General features: G+C 33.5%; 1 protein-coding gene across 1 annotated transcript in view; it reads left to right on the top strand.

Moving 5' to 3' along the window:
* Positions 1–20,035, top strand: part of Baz2b (bromodomain adjacent to zinc finger domain 2B) — a 338,801-nt gene that overhangs the window by 253,830 nt on the left and 64,936 nt on the right. The window contains exons 18-25 of the mRNA XM_023713794.1: positions 361–405; positions 645–671; positions 1,903–1,968; positions 8,533–8,673; positions 10,962–11,216; positions 12,496–12,710; positions 13,850–13,924; positions 15,254–15,497. Coding sequence (XP_023569562.1) covers positions 361–405; positions 645–671; positions 1,903–1,968; positions 8,533–8,673; positions 10,962–11,216; positions 12,496–12,710; positions 13,850–13,924; positions 15,254–15,497 — 1,068 coding nt within the window. The remainder of the gene's footprint in view (positions 1–360; positions 406–644; positions 672–1,902; positions 1,969–8,532; positions 8,674–10,961; positions 11,217–12,495; positions 12,711–13,849; positions 13,925–15,253; positions 15,498–20,035) is intronic.

Raw genomic sequence — 20,035 nt, forward strand, 5'->3', positions numbered from 1 at the left:
TATCTTAATCGATCAATCAATTTCAAAATACCAATCAAAATAATGATTGGTATCATTATGCTGTGTAAATCTACCTGGTCATTCTAGCAATTGTGACATTGATATATATTATTAGGATATAAATTGAATTTTAAGTTGAAATGTTTACTGATCCTTGCTACTATACCAGAGTCCATGTTAAGTACTAGATATAATAGTATGCAGCTTAACTGCCATAAGCTAAAAAACTAGGTTGAATATTAGCAATGTTGTGTGGTGTGACCTAATGAAAGACCATAGAATCTCAATAACTTCTAATACTTTTTAGCGTGTTCAAAATCTTCACTAAAAATCATATATTAAAAGTGTCTTATTTTTAAGGAAAAAGAAATGAGAAGACAACAAGCTGTTCTTCTGAAGCATCAGGTCTGTATACATATAATTATGCAAATGTTGAAGTGTATTTTATAAATTTGCTTAAACTTTGGGGGAAATTTTCAAAGTATTCTCTTTAAAATTTCTGATATAATTCTTGGTTACATTTTTCCTTCATCTTAACAGTTTAATACCTTGCTTTGGTAATGGTATCTTTGGGGGGGTTAAAAAATTGGTTTTATGACTCTGTGATTTCTGTTTCATAATGTTGTGCCAACTCTTTCTACCAGGAGTTGGAGAGGCATAGACTAGATATGGTATGGGTATGTTTATTTTTGTACATCTAACACCGCATTGTGATTTGGTTGTGATATGGTTGTCATAGCAATGCATAAAGTGTAGCACTGGCTGCTGTCATTTTACATACTGCTGCATGGCTTTACAGCACAGTGCATTGCATACATCTGCTTGTCTGTCTATAAAGAAGTAAGATAACATCACTAAGATTTTTTCATTGAACTGTGCAAGACTTAAATAAGTCTAGTATCTAAAAAGCATTTATTACTGATGTCACAAGGCAAGTTGGATCACTGTACAATTAGACATAAAATTGTGACCTATATTCTCCCATCATTCTAGATGCAAAACTGCCATTGAGTACAATGGGAATTTTGAGTTTGCTTGATGAGAGAATATGATGAAATTTAGAAATAATTTTAGAAATATCCTTTGGGATCAAATGTTTAAATTAAAATGGATTACATATTATTAATATGTGATGTTTAAATTTTATAAAAAATAGAATATCAAATTAAAGTAATACTTACCTTATTTTCATACTGTACATTTTAGATTATATGGATTGAGCCCCTGGTGTACCTCTTATAGCTTTGAACAGTACATCAAGTGGCAGACATCAGTAAATAGGAATGCCCCAATTTATTAGTGTTTATATATAAACCAAGACTAATTACTTTTGGTATAAAGGCTTTTTTAAAACTTTTTAATTTGTTGGTGGCTTCTTGGATTTACAAAATGATTTCGTACTTCAAATAAAAATAACCAATTACAATACCATGACATGAAAGTTATTACAGATCCATTTCTACCTGATCTAAAAATTTAAGAGTATAACCTTTAGTTCAATTGGCTATAGTAAGTATTTGTGGTTTTTCTAATAGCAGATGTAAGGTAACTGACCTGTTCCAGCCAACCATTATGCTTTTTGTTCTGCCAGCTTTTGAAGGAGCATCACAACTGACCATAAGTAAATCTTGTATGCTTCTGTTTACACTGTCTCCATGTTCATTGCTTTACCTTTTTGCTTTTGATTGTTCTTGTATATGCTTTCTAAACCTAAACTAAAACATGCACAGACTGGCCATTCTTGTCTTATATTTAGTATTTACTGTGACTTGTCTATAAATGCTAAACATGCTATACTGAGTTTTTGTTGTTGTTGTTGTTGTTGTTGTTGTTGTTTTCCATTTGAAAATCAAACTGTTAACTGTGGTTGAGTTATTTTCCTGATTTTATCTGGCCTAATAGGAACGAGAACGAAGGCGGCAACACATGATGCTTATGAAAGCTATGGAAGCTCGTAAAAAAGCAGAAGTAAGTGTGTTTCTAGAAAAATATTACCAAAAAAAATTACCTTGTAAATTAATATTTTTCTTGAGTCATTGGCTTTTTTAAATAAAATTTTTAAAGTGTGGGTTTCTCATAGTTTAATTGGCTTTTATAGGAAACCAAAAGTTAAAAATATTAACTGAGTTCTAGAGCATAAAAGAATGTAGGGAGGATTTTAATGTATGTGTTCATTTTCCTGGCTGAGATTAAAACTTTGCAATGTATTGAATGACGTTGGTTTAAACAAAAGTAGCTATTTATTACTGTAACTAGATTGTCACAAAACTTAATATTACCACATACCTAGATAAGTCCTGTATCTTGTTTCAAATATTAATCCTTCAAACCACAGACATCTGCCACCAGAATTGTTCTATATGTAAAATTATATATAAATACTCTCTTTAGACTTTTGACAGATAATTCAGAAAAAGAGATTTTTTTTTTTTTCTGTATTTAGGACAGGGAATACAGGGTCTACAGAGTCTCACTACGTAGATTGGACTCATAGTGAACTTCCTGTTTTCAGCCTTCCAAGTGCTGGGATTACAGGTGTGCGCTCCGCGTGCCCCAGGGGCAGGGCCGGCACAGCAGGCTCAGGATCAAACCCAGCTGCTGTGTTCTGCCTAAGCAGGCACTTTAGTCTGCTGGGCTATCAGGCCAGCCCTTAGAAAAGGAGAATTCTTATAGTATATCAAAGTAAACTTTTTGAAATTTAATACCAACCAATTAAAGTTTAAAATATTTGCCACAAAGGAATGCTTTGTACATTAAAACTGTTGAATAGAGACAGACAAAAAGACTCAAATTCCTATGCAGGCTCTGCTACTAACTTACTGTAACTCTTTAATCTGTTACTTTGAATTGAAATGATACATACTTTGTCGAGTTGTGAGATCATCAAGTGAGACAAGTATTTAATAAATGAGAATTCAACTGGGGATGAAGCCCAGTGGTAGAGCACTTGCCTAGCATATGTAAGGCTCTGAGTTCAATCCCTATCACTGTGACAGACAGACAGACGGACAGACAGACATTAGTGGAAATGACACTGTTTAGTTGAAAGGTACATATTTTGGACTCACCTGTGGCATAAATTCTAAAGATAGATTTCTGCTGTTTACAGACCATATCGTATAGCCAGATCACCTGAATTTAAATTCTGATTTTAGTACCTTACAGCCATATGACCTTGGTCAAAATATTTAACTTCTTGTTATTTCTCTATAAAATGGAGATAATATGAATTCTTAACTCATAGGGTTGGGACCAGGGAAATAGCTCAGTGGCTATAAGCACCCACCTGGCAAGAGCAAGGTCCTGAGTTCAAACTCTGGTACAAAAAAAAAAAAAAAAAAAAAAAAAAAGAAAAGAAACAAAAAACCTCATAGGGTTGTAGTGATGCTTAAATGTGTGTGCATCTAACTTAGTGTACATGTAAAGTTCTTAGAAGTACAGTATCACATAGTACCTAACAATTACTACATTTATATTAAATAGAAACATACACACACGTAAATATGAGTAAATATACTGTTCTTTGAAACGTTATAGTATGTCTGGAATAGGTAATATTATATAAATTTTCACATCTTCAAGTTTGGCCTAAATCAGCACCATCCTTCTCTCCTTTCCTCCCTCAGTTTTTTTTTCCTTCCTTCCTTCCTTCCTTCCTTCCTTCCTTCCTTCCTTCCTTCCTTCCCAGTGCAAGGGCAAATGCTGTATCACTTTAAACTGCTACTTTAAGCTTTAGCTTCTGGAAAAAATTTTATATGTGAGGTGTCTAAAGTGCAAACATCAAATCATAACATATGTGGTCAAATGACTCAGAAATTAATAGTGTTAGAGTAGGGGTAAGATACTTTAAGGTACTTTTAAGTTTCTAAGTTTAAATGTTCTTATTAAAAGTATTGAACATGTTCTTAATAAAAAGCACGTTTTGTACAACTGAAAAGGGAAGATATAAATTATCTTTGTTCATAGAAGAAAATATAAAAAGTAAAGAAAACATGTATTAAATGTTTAATGACTAGTTCAAATGCAACCCTATCTTTAACACTTTGCCAATAGAAGAATTATATAATCATTTAGCAGGTAAATACATGGTTTTATATGCTGTAGCAAACCAAATATATCCATTTAAGTTAGGTGATGACAACAACAAGAAATAATAACTTTTAGAAGAACAACATAAGAATGTCTGCCATCATCACATCTATTCAATATAGTTCTTTTTTTTTTGTACTTTAGGGAAGGATCTACAGGGTGTTCAGGGTCTCACTACTAGATCAAACTCTTAGTGATCTGCCTGTTTACAGCCTCCCAAGAGCTGGGATTACAGGCCCACCACCATGCCCAGTCTCAGTTACCATCTCAGCACGTCCAGGGGGCAGACCCCAGCACCTGTTTGCAGGTGCTTTAGTTCATTGTCAATATAGTTCTTGAAATATTATAATTAGCAAGAGAAAGAAGTAAAGGATATAGATAGGAAAAAGAAAAGTTAAACTATCATTTCTTCTAGGTGACATGATCCTATACATAGACGACCCAATAACTGTCCTACTAATTGGTTTTGAAACTGTCTCATTGCTATTTGTTTCTCAATAAAATTAATAAAAAGAAAAAGAAAAAAGACCCCAAAACTCTTTTATTTACCAAAAGACTCCTAAAGCTAATAACCAACTTCAGTAGTGTACCAGGATACAAAATCAACACTTTGCCACAAAGATAAACCTGAGTCATTTCTAAGAAAATGTATGCACTTTGAGACTATCATGTTCAGTGAGGAAATCAGATATACATGATTAATTACATGGTTTCTTTATGTGAACAATTCAATATATAAATGAAGTGCAAAATAAGGCAGATAGTAGGAAACAGAGAGAGAAAAAAAAGTTTGTAATCCAAGCATGGTCAATGTATTTAAAAGTGTCTCTTGATATAGTATATTGTTTTTATGTGATATATCTTTTGGGCTATTGGTCTGGTAATTAATCTGTATGCATGATAATTAACTTTATAATTACTTGTAAGTAAATAAGTCTAATCCTGGCAAAATAAAAGGGAGGTAGAAATTGAGATGTTATATAATTGCCAATTCCCTACAATCAGTGTAATCATTATGTACTGCACACATGTACTAATAAAAATTAATTGTTTTTAAAAGAATAATAGTTAGACAAGGGAAACTAGTGGGAGAGAGAAAAATGACCTGAGAAAGTCAGAGAGAAAACAATTAAAATTTTCTGAAAATATCTGGCAAATTGTAATACTAGACATTAAATAGGTCTATAAAGAAACAAATCAGTTCATTTCATCTCTGTAAGCTCACACTCAAATCGGAGAGATCAGCTTTAAACAAATAATTGTTTCACAGTATAATAGATGTCATATGAAATCTCAAAGAAAGAAAATATTAAAATGTCTGAAGCACTCATGGAAAGAGTTAAAAACAGGCTTAATAACAGATTTTATAAGAGGAGATACTGAACATTTTAGACACAGAGAATGATATATATGAATGTACACTGTGTGACCTCACAGGACCACAGGATGGGGCAGAGTTTTAACCTTATGTATATACACCTCTTGGTTTTCTTGCTTCAGTCATCATCATCATCATCTTCATCATCATCATCATCATCATCATCATCATCATCATCATCATCATCCAAGGAATATCTTCAAAGTGGCTACATGGTCTTCTCATTTTGCAGTGTATCACACAGTGTGGATACATTGGAAAATACACTGAGAATTGTGAGAATATAAGACTTGAACCTGTGTGGAACTATAACTTGTGACTGGCTTTATATACCATTCCAAAAATTATTTGGTGACTGAGGGGCTGTAGAAGTTCTAGTTTCAGTTGTCTTATCCCAGAACTGCATAATTTATCTGAATCTTACAATTCATACCAAGTCTCCATGTTTCCATTCAAAGGTAGACAAGAATTGATATTTCTAATTGATAAACTTTCCACAAGTTTTTGAGATTTTGTGGGACTCTCCATTTTATACTAAATATTAATATTCAGCATATTAATATAACCATGCTTTTATACTTGGCAGGATATTATATATCAGTAGGTACAATTGATACTCCAGGCATATTATCTGTATTTTATCTCATGACATTTGTGTACTGTGGTTATTGCCAGTTTATCTCCAAATTGTGTATATCTGCGTCCAGGATTGCTCTCAGAAGTTGGCACAGGAAAAACAGCATCAGTATCCCATGGGTTATATTCCTCTTTTTGAAGAGCAGTATTATATTCAAGTTTTAATGAGTAGTAGTCTCAATTATTGTGCAATTAGGAGGATTATTAAGAAGTCTAGGTTAGTCCATTTAGGAAATGTATAGTAGCTACTATGAAATCTCTGAGGTATTTATTATTCAGATAAAGAATCAAATAATTAAATCTTCCTTTCTTTGCAAAAGTTCTTAGAGCAACATTTCATGTGTTTCAGAATTGAAAATCCCAGCTTTGCACAGTTGCAGTATCATAGACAATGAGGTTTATCTGAGGCACTATTATTACTAGTTGAAAGAATTGAAAATCCAATTCTAAGTGAAAAGAAATGTTTTTAAGTTTTGACAATGACCCATTGTTGCCCTTTTGTAAGGATTAATAATAACTGCCTTTAGGCTTTTGTCTTATAATTTGATCTGAAAATTTTCAGTGCATTGTGGGTTGTTATCTAGTACATAATGTTGTTACATAATGTTATATCTATTCCATATCTTTTGACTTTCAATCTTTAGATACTCTGCTTTTTAACTTAAAATTGTTTTTTAAAAATTCAGTTGGAGAATTTTTTTAGTCAAAAACGTCATAATAGAAAGTGTTTTTGTCTTCTCAAAATGACTAGATCAGTAACCCAGAATTTAGAAACAATATAAAAATGAGCACTAATCTGCATATCATAAAAAAGTGCTTCTTGATCTGGCTTTCTTCTGTGTCATAATAGTCAGCACCTGTTAACCTGAAATCACTTCAGTCTGAAGAGCCGGGGTAATAGCTCAGTAGAATAAGCACTTGCCTGGCAAGTTCAAGGTCCTGAGTTCAATCCCCAGTACTGGAAAAAAAAAAAGTTTATTTTGGGGGTCTGCCCATTAGCTTAGTTGTTTAAGTGCCTGCTTAAGCAAAGGCAGTCAGGCTCAGGATACTGTGGTTTGCCTTACTAGACCTGCCCTTAAGGCATCATGAGCCAGCCAAAAAAAACCACGTCAGTCTTAAAACCACTAGTAATATTTTAACAAGAAAATGTGTTTTGAGCTCTCTGGTTTCTCCACATTCCTCAGTCTCTCACTTGATCATTTCTTCCTGCAGCAGTGGGATTGTTTAATTACCAGGGGCTATCAAATTAGAGATGATGAAGTTATGGGTACAAATAACTAGTCAAATACAAGAACCAGTAAATGTTATGTTAAAAGTATAGTGAATACTATGAAAATTCATAGAAATTGCTAATAGGAGGTAGTATTTAATTAGGAGATTGATATGCAAGATTGGAGAAATGAACTTCTGATTAGAGTGAACTAGTACAGGACATAAGGAAACAAGTGCTTATTGGTAATAGAAAAATAATTTGATGAAACTACATGGAATCTGAAGGTAAGAGATAAGGTTGGAAAAGAAGAGAGTCTGGAATTCCATTTTATTTTAATAAAATTTTTAAGCAAATAGGAGTTATGATCAGCTTTATGAACATAATCAATGGTGAGTGGGGAAGTAATAAATTAGAATTACCAGATGATTCTACTGTTATTTATTTGTCAAGAAATGAGAATTATGTTTGACATATGACAATAAAGTAATGACCCTGGTACTGTCGTGGAAATTTCTTCTGACAAGCTTTATTCCCCACAAGGAGAAAAGTTATTTCTGTACTATTGGCATCACTAAAACATTTTTTGAATGCTTCTGAAACTATCTACAAAACTGTCATGTTATATTCTCTTAAGTGTTCCTTCAGTGGTAAACAAAAATCTTCATTTCCTCAGAGGTGCTATCTTAAAACAAGCTAATTCACTTTGAGAGAACTGCTTTTGGAAATTCACTTTTCTTGGGAAATTCACATTGTTCCACTTTCCTGCTATAAATCCCCATTTTTTTCCTATAACCACATAAAAATTCTGTTGATTTTAACTTTTATTTCACAAATAAGTAGTTAGCCATGCGCATTTTACAATCCTTTTATTAAATATAATTGTATTTTTATAACCTGTCAAAGGATTGAACAAATTTTGAATAATAGAATAGTGTGTACTGGATCTAATGTTATTAAATATGTAGTCATAAAATCCTTTAATCCACTTTTATTGTATATACTCAAGGTATACAACATGCCTACCAGTTATAAAATTATTTTGAAATCCATAGGGTAAAAATGGAAACAAAATAAACTATTTTATGTTATTCTGTATTCCTAAACTTCCAGATAATATTCTTCATAGGAAATACTTTGATCACATTTTAAATTTTAGCTACAGTTTTTTTCAGACATTTATAATAATTAAGAAGAACTGTGTTTATGTTTTTTTAAGGAAAAAGAACGATTGAAGCAAGAAAAACGTGATGAAAAAAGATTAAATAAAGAGCGTAAATTAGAGCAACGCAGATTAGAATTAGAAATGGCAAAGGAACTAAAGAAGCCTAATGAAGACATGTGTTTAGCAGACCAAAAGGTAATTAATATATCCTGAAAGCCATTTTATTAAGAGTTTAATTTTTCTAATTTTCTCACCTGATTCTTTTCCTTTCTGAAGCCCTTGGTTTTTACCTAGAGCAGTGGATTTGCCTCTCCCTGATAGCTACCAGGAAACCTCTCTGAAATTCATATACTGATAACAGCAGTTTTCAATATATAATTGGAGTGTTACACACCTTTTTAATATTAATAGATATGCTGGAAATCTACAATAATGAATCACAGAAGTAATTCATATGTCCATGCTTCTTTTGGTTCTTCTCAGGTATTCAAGCATAGAAACATCTGACTCTACCACACTCCATAAATATTTAAATAAATTAGGATTCTTATCTATAATTAGGATTCTAATCTATAACCTCCTGTCATGCTTTAGTAATGGTAGCTAACTTTTATAGAATGTCTTCATTCCATAAGTCAGGCACTGTGTTAAGTGCCTGTATGAACTCTAAATTATATGATTCCATCTAATCCTCAACACAGTCCTGGAGTGCTAGTATTTATCTCCATGTACAGATGAGAAAATTAAGATACGAAGAGGTTAAGGAACTTGCCCATGATTAAACAACTAATAATTAGTAATTTTTATTTAAGCTGTAGGTTGTTGTCCCCATGGTTTATGATCCTGAGTGCCAAGAAATTATGTGTAAACATAGAATTTGATGCATTTTCTTTCTATAATGCTTTATTAGGTATGGTAATGTTGCCACATGGAAATAGAAATTGTAAAAGATCAAAATAATCTTGACAACTGGCATACTCTTGAGTAGAAATCAGTTTCATTTTGAGATAATGTTATGGCATTTCCACACAATTATATCAGTAGTGCACTATTTCCTCTACACTACTCTATATATTTGGTCAGTAGCATCTGTATTTATGTGCCATATTCATCTGTTACACAAATGAATATGTCTCCCTCATTTATATACACTTCTAATTCCCTTGAAGCAAACTTTTTGTACCCTAGTAGGGATAAAATAATATTAATATTTTACTTATTTATTTAGCATAAACACTCTTAAGTAAAAATGAATATATACTATTTTTATTCATACATTTAATTTTCCTAAGCAGAGAATAAGTATACAGTAAAAGGTAGTTAATACCTTCATAAAATTAGAATGAACAAGTTTTTAAAATACTAAGTGGGCTTTTATTTTGTACCTTTTATTTTTATTTAAATCTGTATGCACTATTTCAAGTTTTAAGTCCATTTTAAGCCATACTTTTATTACTTTTGTCACACAAATTTTTAGAATTGTATGGAAATATGTGTCTGTTATGGTTGAGAAAAAATGGGAGCCTCAGAATTAACAAGTATTCAAATGCAGTAGAAAATATTTTTATGGTATCAGCTATTATCTTAAATTGTATGTTTCTATACAATATCAATAGAAAAGTATTTGGTAAATAACTTCAAAAAGTACAAGATAGAGGAATATTTTTTAAAAAGGACCAATTCAGATGAATAGAAGTATTTATAAGTCACTCCTTTTTCCAGTTAAAATTTAAAGTACTTTCTTTTAATCTTACTCATGGGCAAAAATGTTTTTAATTTAGATTATCTATTTACTGAATTTTTAAATGCCTGTGATAAAGGATACTATAATTTAGTCATTAAAATACTAATATATGAGCATATTTGAGAAGCGGTAACAAAATCGGCTAATTTTAATACTGTACTCATAATATTGCTTCACTAAATTCAGAGTAGGATAAAAGTGTACATATGCCTGGATTCATGTAGTCATGAGTGCTGATCATATGGACCTAATAATTTATCTACGTTCATTAGATATCATTGGTATCCCTTTTTCCAGTCATAAATCCCACAGATCCATGCTTTGAGTTTCTGAGATTCCAAAAAAAGAGAGAATTTTAAACACCTGCATCATTAGAAAAAAAACAATGCATGTGCTGAGTATGACCATAGAATATTTATTTCTTATGTAATTTTGCCCAATAATCTAACTTATATTTTATCAATGTATAAGTTAATTAAAATCAGTCTCTTTTAATTTCGGTATGAGTGAAATCAAAATTTACTGGTAGGTACTTGTGCTCAAGATATTATGTACCATGGAGTTCAGAAAATACCCCCAAGAAACATACATTCAATGGGAAAAACCACTGGTATAATACAAGATAAACAGAAATAGCAGCTTATTTTACTTAAAAAAGTAGAAACTTTTAAATTTTTAAAGTTATTTTAAATTTCATGTATATATTTCTTTTTTCTTTTTTTTTTATTTTTATTTTCAGCCTTTGCCAGAGTTGCCTCGTATTCCAGGACTCGTTCTCTCTGGGAGTACATTTTCAGATTGTCTCATGGTGGTGCAGTTCTTACAAAACTTTGGTAAAGTTTTGGGCTTTGATGTGAATATTGATGTTCCAAACCTGAGTGTTCTTCAAGAGGGATTACTAAATATAGGGGACAGCATGGGTGAAGTACAAGACTTGCTTGTGAGGCTCCTCTCAGCTGCTGTATGTGATCCAGGTCTAATTACAGGATTCAAGGTAAAAAAAATATATATATATATAAATATATGTATATATATGTAAATATATATGTATAAAATTGCTTTAAATTATGGCTAATTTTAACATATTAGCAGATTGTATGCACTGATATAATATTTCTGCATAATGTCTCAAAGTTCAGTGTGGATTTGTATTAGGTATACTTGGTGCAAACATAGAAGAAACTGGATATAAAGTTTAAGGAGGGGCTGGGAAGAGAGCTTGGTGGTCTAAGTGCCTGCCTGGCAAGCACAGGACTCGAGTTCAATTCCAGGTACCACATGCTGTACCAGCCTCGCAACCCTGGGCATACAGTGCCAGCCACTGAAACCAGGCATGGCAGCACATGCATGTAATCCTAGTGGATTACAGGCTGAGACAGGAAGATCAATGGTGAGTCTGAGCTATGTAGTGAGACCCTGTAAGAAGGAAAGAAAGAAGGCAAGAAAGAAAGATTAAAAAATTAAATAAATAAAAAAATTAAGGAATGTAGACTATTCTCTTTTTTTCTAGCTATAGGCAAAGACCAAGTTGATCTAAGGAAATCCCCACGTGGTCTTCATCCAAAGAGAATTCCTAATTTATAAAGCAAATAGAGTTTATTTGTGTACCTTCTGAAATTATACTGTCACTCAGTATCACAGGCTATTTTCAAGGTATCTGCATACCATCATGTTGATTCTGGTTGGATCAGAAGATACTAATTAAGTTCAAATTTATTTAAAGCTCAGTTAAGGTATACATTCCAATAGGTTGCTCCAGATAATATTGCAAAGAGTGAAACTTCCAGCTCCAGGTAATGCTGCAGAGAGGGAAGCTTCTAAATGTACTGCATTTCCTCTGTACCTGCTTGACTTAAAACAAGATTTAAGGAAGGAGCACAAAATAAGCACTTGAATGCTTATCTATAACCTGTTGCCTATTTTTATCTCCATTTCAAAATTATGAATAAAGCCCTTGTCAGTAATATCTAGAACATATGCCTGCAAGCAGGCACAGGGGCCTGGGGTTTGATCACCAGGCCTGCCTTGCCGACCCCACCCCCAGGGTGTGCTAAAACGGCAATTGAGACTGGGCGTGATGATACAAGCCTGTAATCCCAGCTCTTGGGAGACTGTAAACAGGCGGATCACTAAGAGTCAGATCTAGCAGTGAGACCCTGAACACCCTGAAGATCCTTCCCTAAAGTAGAACATATATACTAGTATTTTTGATCTTACTGTTTTTATATTATAAATGGTTTTGACAAGGTGACAAAAATGCCAAACTTTTGTAGGCCAAAACAGCTCTTGGAGAACATTTGCTGAATGTTGGTGTGAATCGCGACAATGTGTCCGAGATTTTGCAGATTTTTATGGAAGCCCATTGTGGACAAACTGAGCTTGCTGAAAGCCTGAAGACCAAAGCTTTTCAGGCTCACACTCCAGCACAGAAAGCCTCAATCCTGGCTTTCCTGATCAATGAACTGGCATGTAGCAAGAGTGTGGTAAGGTAAGCATATGCTCATGCTTTTCTGGTGAAGATTCTTTTGTTTTAAATTTGTCTAATCACAAAGGAATGTTAATAGAAAATTTAGAAGTTATAGACTAGCACCAAGAAGAAAATTAAAATTGTACGACCATATCATTCAAACATGGCCACTAAAATATTCTTCTTTTTCCACTAAAATATTCTAATGTTATTTTTGCAGTTCATTATAAAATTTTTTAATGTACATATTTTAGACTATTAAAAAAACTTTGGATTATCTTATATATATCATGTAGCCTTTTGTCACCTATTTCATGTAGTAATTTTTATGTTTTGGAATATATATATATATTTTTTTTTTATTGTTATTTTTTTGGTGGTACCGGGGATTGAACTCAGGACCATGTGCTTGCCAAGCAAGTGCTTATTCTACTGAGCTATCTCCCCAGCCCCTTGCTTTCTGCATAGAGTCAAAATCTAGTATTACTGCAGAAATCTGGAATGTTTCTTTTTCTAATAATTTCGAGAACAGATCTTCCTTAGTACCACTAATGGAAGTATCAAGCCACTTATTTAGCTATATGCTAATATAATCTGAGATCACTGTCAGTGTGTTAACTCACTTAAGACTCAAAGTAAGTCCTAAATTCTGGTACTTGTTACTAATGAAATACTAACACTCTAGTCTTTCAAGAATTGTGTACAAATCCGTGCTTACTTTGCTGGGGTTTTTTTCACCTTGTTCTTGCTGTTAATTACTTTGCAGTTTAACTATGTTATTTTATTTAGGCTTTTGCCTATTACAGAGAATATCAATTGAAGTATTCACAACCACACATTTCTACCATTGCTGGAAGTTTTATCATATATATATTTTTTTTTTTGCTGCATATTTAAATATATATATATATTTTTTTTGCTGCATATTTAAATATATATATATATTTTTTTTGCTGCATATTTAAATATATATATAATTTTAAATAAATATGTTTGTTATGATGCTATATTAATACAATTTTTCATTTCTTTTTGCCTCTTTTTGGCAGTAGCTCCAAAAGTATTTTAGCATTTTCAAAATGATAAAAATGGTTATACTAAGTTAATGCATTGCATAAATGGAGTAATTTATGTCTTTTAATATATATTTGCATTGGCAGTGAAATTGACAAGAACATCGATTATATGTCAAACTTGAGGAGAGATAAATGGGTAGTAGAAGGCAAACTCCGCAAGTAAGTTCTGTTTTATTAAAATTAATGTATTATTTTTATATTGTACAAGTTCTTAGAAATAAATAAGAATTACAAAGAGAGAATTTAAACTTTACATTTTCTTGGTGCCAGGGATTAAACTCAGGACCTTGCACTTGCCAGGCAGGGGCTTAAGCCACTGAGCTATCTCCCTGGCCCTCGGGATGTTACTTTTTCTAAAGGGATGGTGGTGTTTAATTTGGATGAGATATGAAATTAATAAAACCCAAGCCCAGTATTTACAATGGACAAAAAATATGAGATTTATTGAGCTTATAAACTTCAAACTTAGAATAAAGTCAGTGTCTTTTTTCTTTTGGAAAAGTCAAACAATCACATTTTCTAAGGCTATTTTTGCTCTTGTGTTACTTTAACATACTTATGACATGCTCAGAACCACTACTTTTTCTTTCTTTCAGTACTTAGGGTTTAACCCATGGCCTTTGCTCGGAGTTACATCCCCAACCTGTTTTTGGTTTCTGTTTTGACCCAGGGTCTCACTATATTATTAAGTTACCCAGGCTGATCACAGACTTGAGATCTTCATGCCTCAGACTCCCAGAATCCTAGATTACAGGCCAGCAGCCTCATACCTGCCCCCCCTTTTCTTACTTCTTAATTAAAATTGGATTTTATAGGCTAAACAAATTTAGCATTAAAACTGCCAGGAAATGTGACTAAATTAGTAAACTTCTATTTTAAGATAATTTTTTTCTATAATTTGAATTGAAATTTAGTCAGCCACTATTAAGAGGATCAGGAATTATCATTTGGCCATTATTAATCTTTTCAACTTTTAGAGTTGTTAAAACATTGTTTTAACTGCCCAAAGACAAGATAACTCAAAAGTCAGTATAAACTGAAATTTATGTATTTCTTAAATCTCTTTAATTCTAATTTGTATTATCATTCATACATTGCTTACAGGAGATAAGTGCCATAAGTTTTTTTTGCTTAAAAGTGATATTAAAAACTCTTTAAAATATAGAGTATGGGGTTGGGGAGATAGCTTGGCGGTCTAAGCACCTGCCTGGCAAGCACAAGACCCTGGGTTCAATTCCCGGTACCGCGTGCTGTGCGGGCTGGGGAATTGCAATGCACAGCCTTGAAACTGAGCATGGTGGCATACGCCTGTAGTTCCAGCACTGGGGCGGCTGAGATAGGAGGTGTTCTGGAAGTTCGAGACAAGCCTGGGCTACAAGAGTGAGCACAAGGCCAGCCCGAACTTCCAGGTGAGACTCTTGTCTCAAAAGAAAACAAAAATAGAGAAAGTAGCTTTTTATTCCACAACATCAATTTTTATATTTAAAGGCTCAGAATCATTCATGCTAAGAAAACAGGTAAAAGAGATACTTCAGGCGGCCTTGATCTTGGAGAGGAGCCACACGCCTTGGGCACCCCTACGCCAGGCCGTAAGCGAAGACGGAAGGGAGGGGACAGTGACTTCGATGATGAGGACGATGAGGACAGCGAGGACCAGGCTGACGAGGACGAGGAGGATGATGAGGAGAAGGAGGACAAGAAAGGGAAGAAGGCCGATGCCGGGGAGGACGAGGTAGCTGGGTCTACATTGTTTTTCACAACTAGAATTGCATAACATGCTGAAAATAGTACAGATTTGGAAAAAAATGATTTTAATTTGAAGTTACTTGTGATTTTATGTTTTGTTTTATTTTTGTAGTACTGAGGATTGAATCAAGGCTCTGTACTACTGAGCTACATTTCCAGCTCTTATATTTTATTTTGGGACAGGATCTTTCACAGTTGCCCTGGCTGTCCTTAACCTTGTAATTTGTTATTAAATTAAGAGGTATTGTTACTATTAACTGTTCATCAAGTACATGGTTTGCAGACATATTCTCCCATTAGTAACTTGCCTTTTCAATCTGTTCTTTCCTTTGCTCTGGAAAGCATTTTAATTTGATGTGCTCCAAATTTTTATTTTGGCTTTTGCTATGTTATTGATCTTATATCCAAGAATTTATTGTAATGAATTTTGCTACCTTTAATAGGACTAAACTGAAAAGACTTTGGTGAGATTTGTTGCAGAGACAGATTACTTCATAATATTGTACTTTTTCTCCAAAGAAATAGGTCTTACTAGATTCTGTAGGCTAATCTCAAACTCTTGGGTTCAACCAGTCCTTTTACCTTAGCTTCCAAACTAACTGGTGGTAGAGGCAGGTACTGAACATAAACCACTGGGTCATATCCATACATCTTGTGACAGATGATATGAGGGGTATGTAATTTGAGTATCAGAACTGTAATCACCCCACAAAAGATACTATTTATAAGTAATCTACTTCATTTGCTAAGTAAAGCTGTTTCCAGGACAAGAATTAAATGGTTCTAACCATACTTAATCATCTTTTTACAGAATTAATATTCCCTTCCAGCATGTAATATCACAAATTGTTTTATAATAACACTCATAAATTTCACAATATATATTGGAATTTCATGTATTCTACTAGATAATTATTGTGCTACATTGGAATGTATTTATAGAAATGATGTTTCACCCCTCTTCTATTAAATGTAGAGAATTTGCAAGTCATACATCTTATTCTTTATACATAGACTATTTGAAAATATTTATTCTTTGTAATAGTAGTTTCATGCTTGGAGTGCCTGTTATTCTGATCTTCTGACAATGGGTTGCTTGTCATGACATGCCAGTTGCTGTTATGATGTCTCTTGGGTAGGTGGATGTTCAAGAAGAAGGGGGTGGTGAATGAAAGCAAGAGACAGGAAAAGGAATATTGTGGGACTGTCCTGCTTCAAGGTTGTATATGGTGAGATTTTTGGACTTATGTGCAAACATGAGAAGTATATAAATCTTTATGCCTATTTTTAAAATATATTCTATTTTTAAATGTTTTTATCGTATTCTGTAGGGACATAAAGTTCAACATATCAATACTTGATGAAAAATACCTGTTCCATAGTATGCCTAAAATGTTTGATATGCAGACAGATAGTGAGGTTAAGCTCAACAGCCTAAGTTGTTTGATAATAATAATAAGCTTGTCTTCTGGAGGGTTAACAACCTAAGTTTGCAGACCAAAATTAGAGAAAAAGAAGGGCTGCAAGGAAAGCCAACATTTTGGCCCTGTCCTTCTAAGAACAATTAAGACTGAGGACATATGAGAGCTTGTACTGTAACGTCATGTACCTCAGTAGTGTCCCAAATTTTCTGATCAAGGAGATTATGAGGCCAAAGAGGAAAGTGATCGATGATGTAGAGTGTGACTAAGGAGAGTCACATGGAGAGAAAACATTCTCTCAGGCTTTCACAGAGAGCACATTGGCCAACCAAGAGCCGTGACTCATCCACATGGCTGACACTGACAAAGGTTCTACAATCTGAGGTACAGGATCTCAAGATAAATCCTGAGGGGATTTCACTGACCTTATCAGACCCAAAAGCTACAACTCTTGTTGCACAGGTTCTGCTTTACCTTGGTCTTAACCATCCAGTAGAAAAGTATGAAGATGAAATATAGGAAGGAAAGCCATGCTGTTATGTTGAGCTGTGGGGGACTCAGGTCAACAATTTCTGACACTGCCAGTTAAACAGAAGACCCAATGCTATTATGGGCTATTGGACTCTTTTAGAATATTTTGCTGAGTTTACACACCTATAATATTCAAATAACGGAACTTAAAAAAAAAAAAAAGGGTATACAGATGAATGTCCATTTTGTATCTGTGTATTCAAAGTGGTTAGGATAGATATATAGTTACATTCTGTTAAGGAATAGAATGATTTGTTCTAGTGGTGTTTGTAAATAGGATCACAAGTCCGCATCTTGTACAGCAATTAACCACTAAGAAGAATGTATGCAGTGTGTTAGTTATTGAAACTGTTCTAACGATTTGATTTGAAACTGTCTCATTGCTATTTGTTTATCAATAAAATTACGAAAAAAAGAAAATAATTACTCATGTTTTTTAGAGGAAATGTCTTTTAAAATAGTATATTAGATGTATCTATGGTGAGTGAAACAAATTGCAGAATTTTATTACAATTGTAGATCTTATTAATTGAGACAATAATATAAAGCTTTAAAAGATAAATATTTTAATAACAAATTCAGTAATGCAGCTGGATACAAAGTCGACACTCAAAAATCAGTAGCTTTCCTTTATACCAATAACAAACAGTTGGAGAGAGAAATTAGGGAAACAACTTTCATACTAGTATCCAAAACTGAAATACCTAGGAACTCAACCTAATGAAGGATGAAAAATACCTCTACATTGAGAACTACAGTATTCTGAAAAAGGTTCATGAGGATATCAGAAAATGGAATTATATCTCTTGCTCTTGGATAGGCAGAACCAATTTAGTGAAAATGGCCTACTTTCAAAACTTGTTATACAGATTTGATGCAATTCTGATCAAAATTCCAGAAGCATATCTCACAGAATTAGAGAAAACAATACTAAAATTCATTTAGAACCAAAAGGGAACTAGAATAGCAGAGGCAATTCAGAACAATAAACATAAAGCAGGGGCATCACAATCCCAGAGTTGAAATTATCCTCCAAAGCTACTGTGATAAAAACAGCATGGTACTGGCAAAAAAAAAACAAAACTGACCTGTAGGCCAGGGATATAGTTCAGTAGAATAAGTGCAGGCTGGCAAGCTCAGCATCCTGAGTTCAATCCCCAGTACCAAAGAAAAAAAACAGACCTGAGGATCAATAAAAACAGATTAGAAGATGCTGAAGCAACTCCAGACATAATTAGCCACCTTATCTTCAATAAAGAATGTGCCAAACACATTCACTGGAAGAAAAATAAACTCTTTAATAAAGGATGCTGGAAAAACTCATTCTGCACATGCTAAAGATTAAAATTGGACCCATATCTCTCACCATGCACTAAAATAAATTTGAAATGGATCAATGATCTAAATATTAAAACAGAAACACTCAGTCTTTTAGAGGGTAGAATAATTGTAAAACTCTTGAAGACATTGGCATATGCAAAGAATGTCTTTATGAATAAAACCTTGATCACACAGGAACTACCACAACAACTGGAATCTCATCTTTTTAAAAAGCATTTGCACAGCAAGAGAACCACTTTAAAGTAAGGAGACAACCCACAGTGTGGAAAAAAATGATAGCCAGCTGTTCCTCAAACAAAGAATTGCTATCTAGAATATACAAAGAACTCAAAAAGTGAGTGCTCCCCGTATTTAAAGATCCAATCCGTAAGTGGTCAGCTGAGATGAATATATACTTCTCAGATGAAGAAGTACAGAATATTAATATATGAAAAAATTACATCACTGTTCATTCAAATTAAAACAATTCTGAGATTTCATCTCACCCCAGAAAGAATGGCTATTATAAAAAAAATCAGCCAATATCAAATGCTGGTGAAGCTGTAAGGAAAAAGGAACCCTTCTTTGTCTACTGTTGAAAGTGTAGACTGGTGCACTATGGAAATCAAACTACTGAAAAATCTAGGACTTAAGGTTCCATTTGATCCAGCTATTCTCCTTCTTGATATCTTCCATATAAAATTAAAAGCATCATGCCACAGCAATATATGCACACTAAGGCTTATGGCACCAGAGTTTGTAATAGCCAAGCCTTGGAAGCATCTGAAATGCCTATTCACTGGTGAATAGTTAAGAAAGATGTGGAGTTTTTTATACAGTAGAGTAATACTCTGCCATAAAGAAGTTGAAGCTTGAGACCTCTCTAGGTAAATGGAAGCATCTTGATACCATACTCTCTAAGTGAAATAGATTGGACACATGTGTTTGTCTGGTTTGAGAAACCAAATATATAAATGAAGACCAAAATGTGTAATAGATATGAGAAATAGGAAAAAAATGTTCAAATCTCAAGGGGAACAAGGGAGAGGAAAAAGGAAAAAGGGAAAAGTTTTAAAAACAAGAAAAGGTAAAAATGGAAAGGGCCAGCCAAATAGCTCAATGGATTCAAGTGCCTGCAAGCAGGCACAGGGGCCAAGGGTTTGATCCTTGGGCCTGCTTGCTGGCCCCACCCCCAGGGCGCACTGAGATGGCAATTGAGACTGGGCATGGTAGCAGGCACTTGTAATCCCAG

This window comes from Octodon degus, unplaced genomic scaffold, assembly GCF_000260255.1.
Source record: "Octodon degus isolate 3935 unplaced genomic scaffold, OctDeg1.0 scaffold00032, whole genome shotgun sequence".
Classification (NCBI taxonomy): Eukaryota; Metazoa; Chordata; class Mammalia; order Rodentia; family Octodontidae; genus Octodon; species Octodon degus.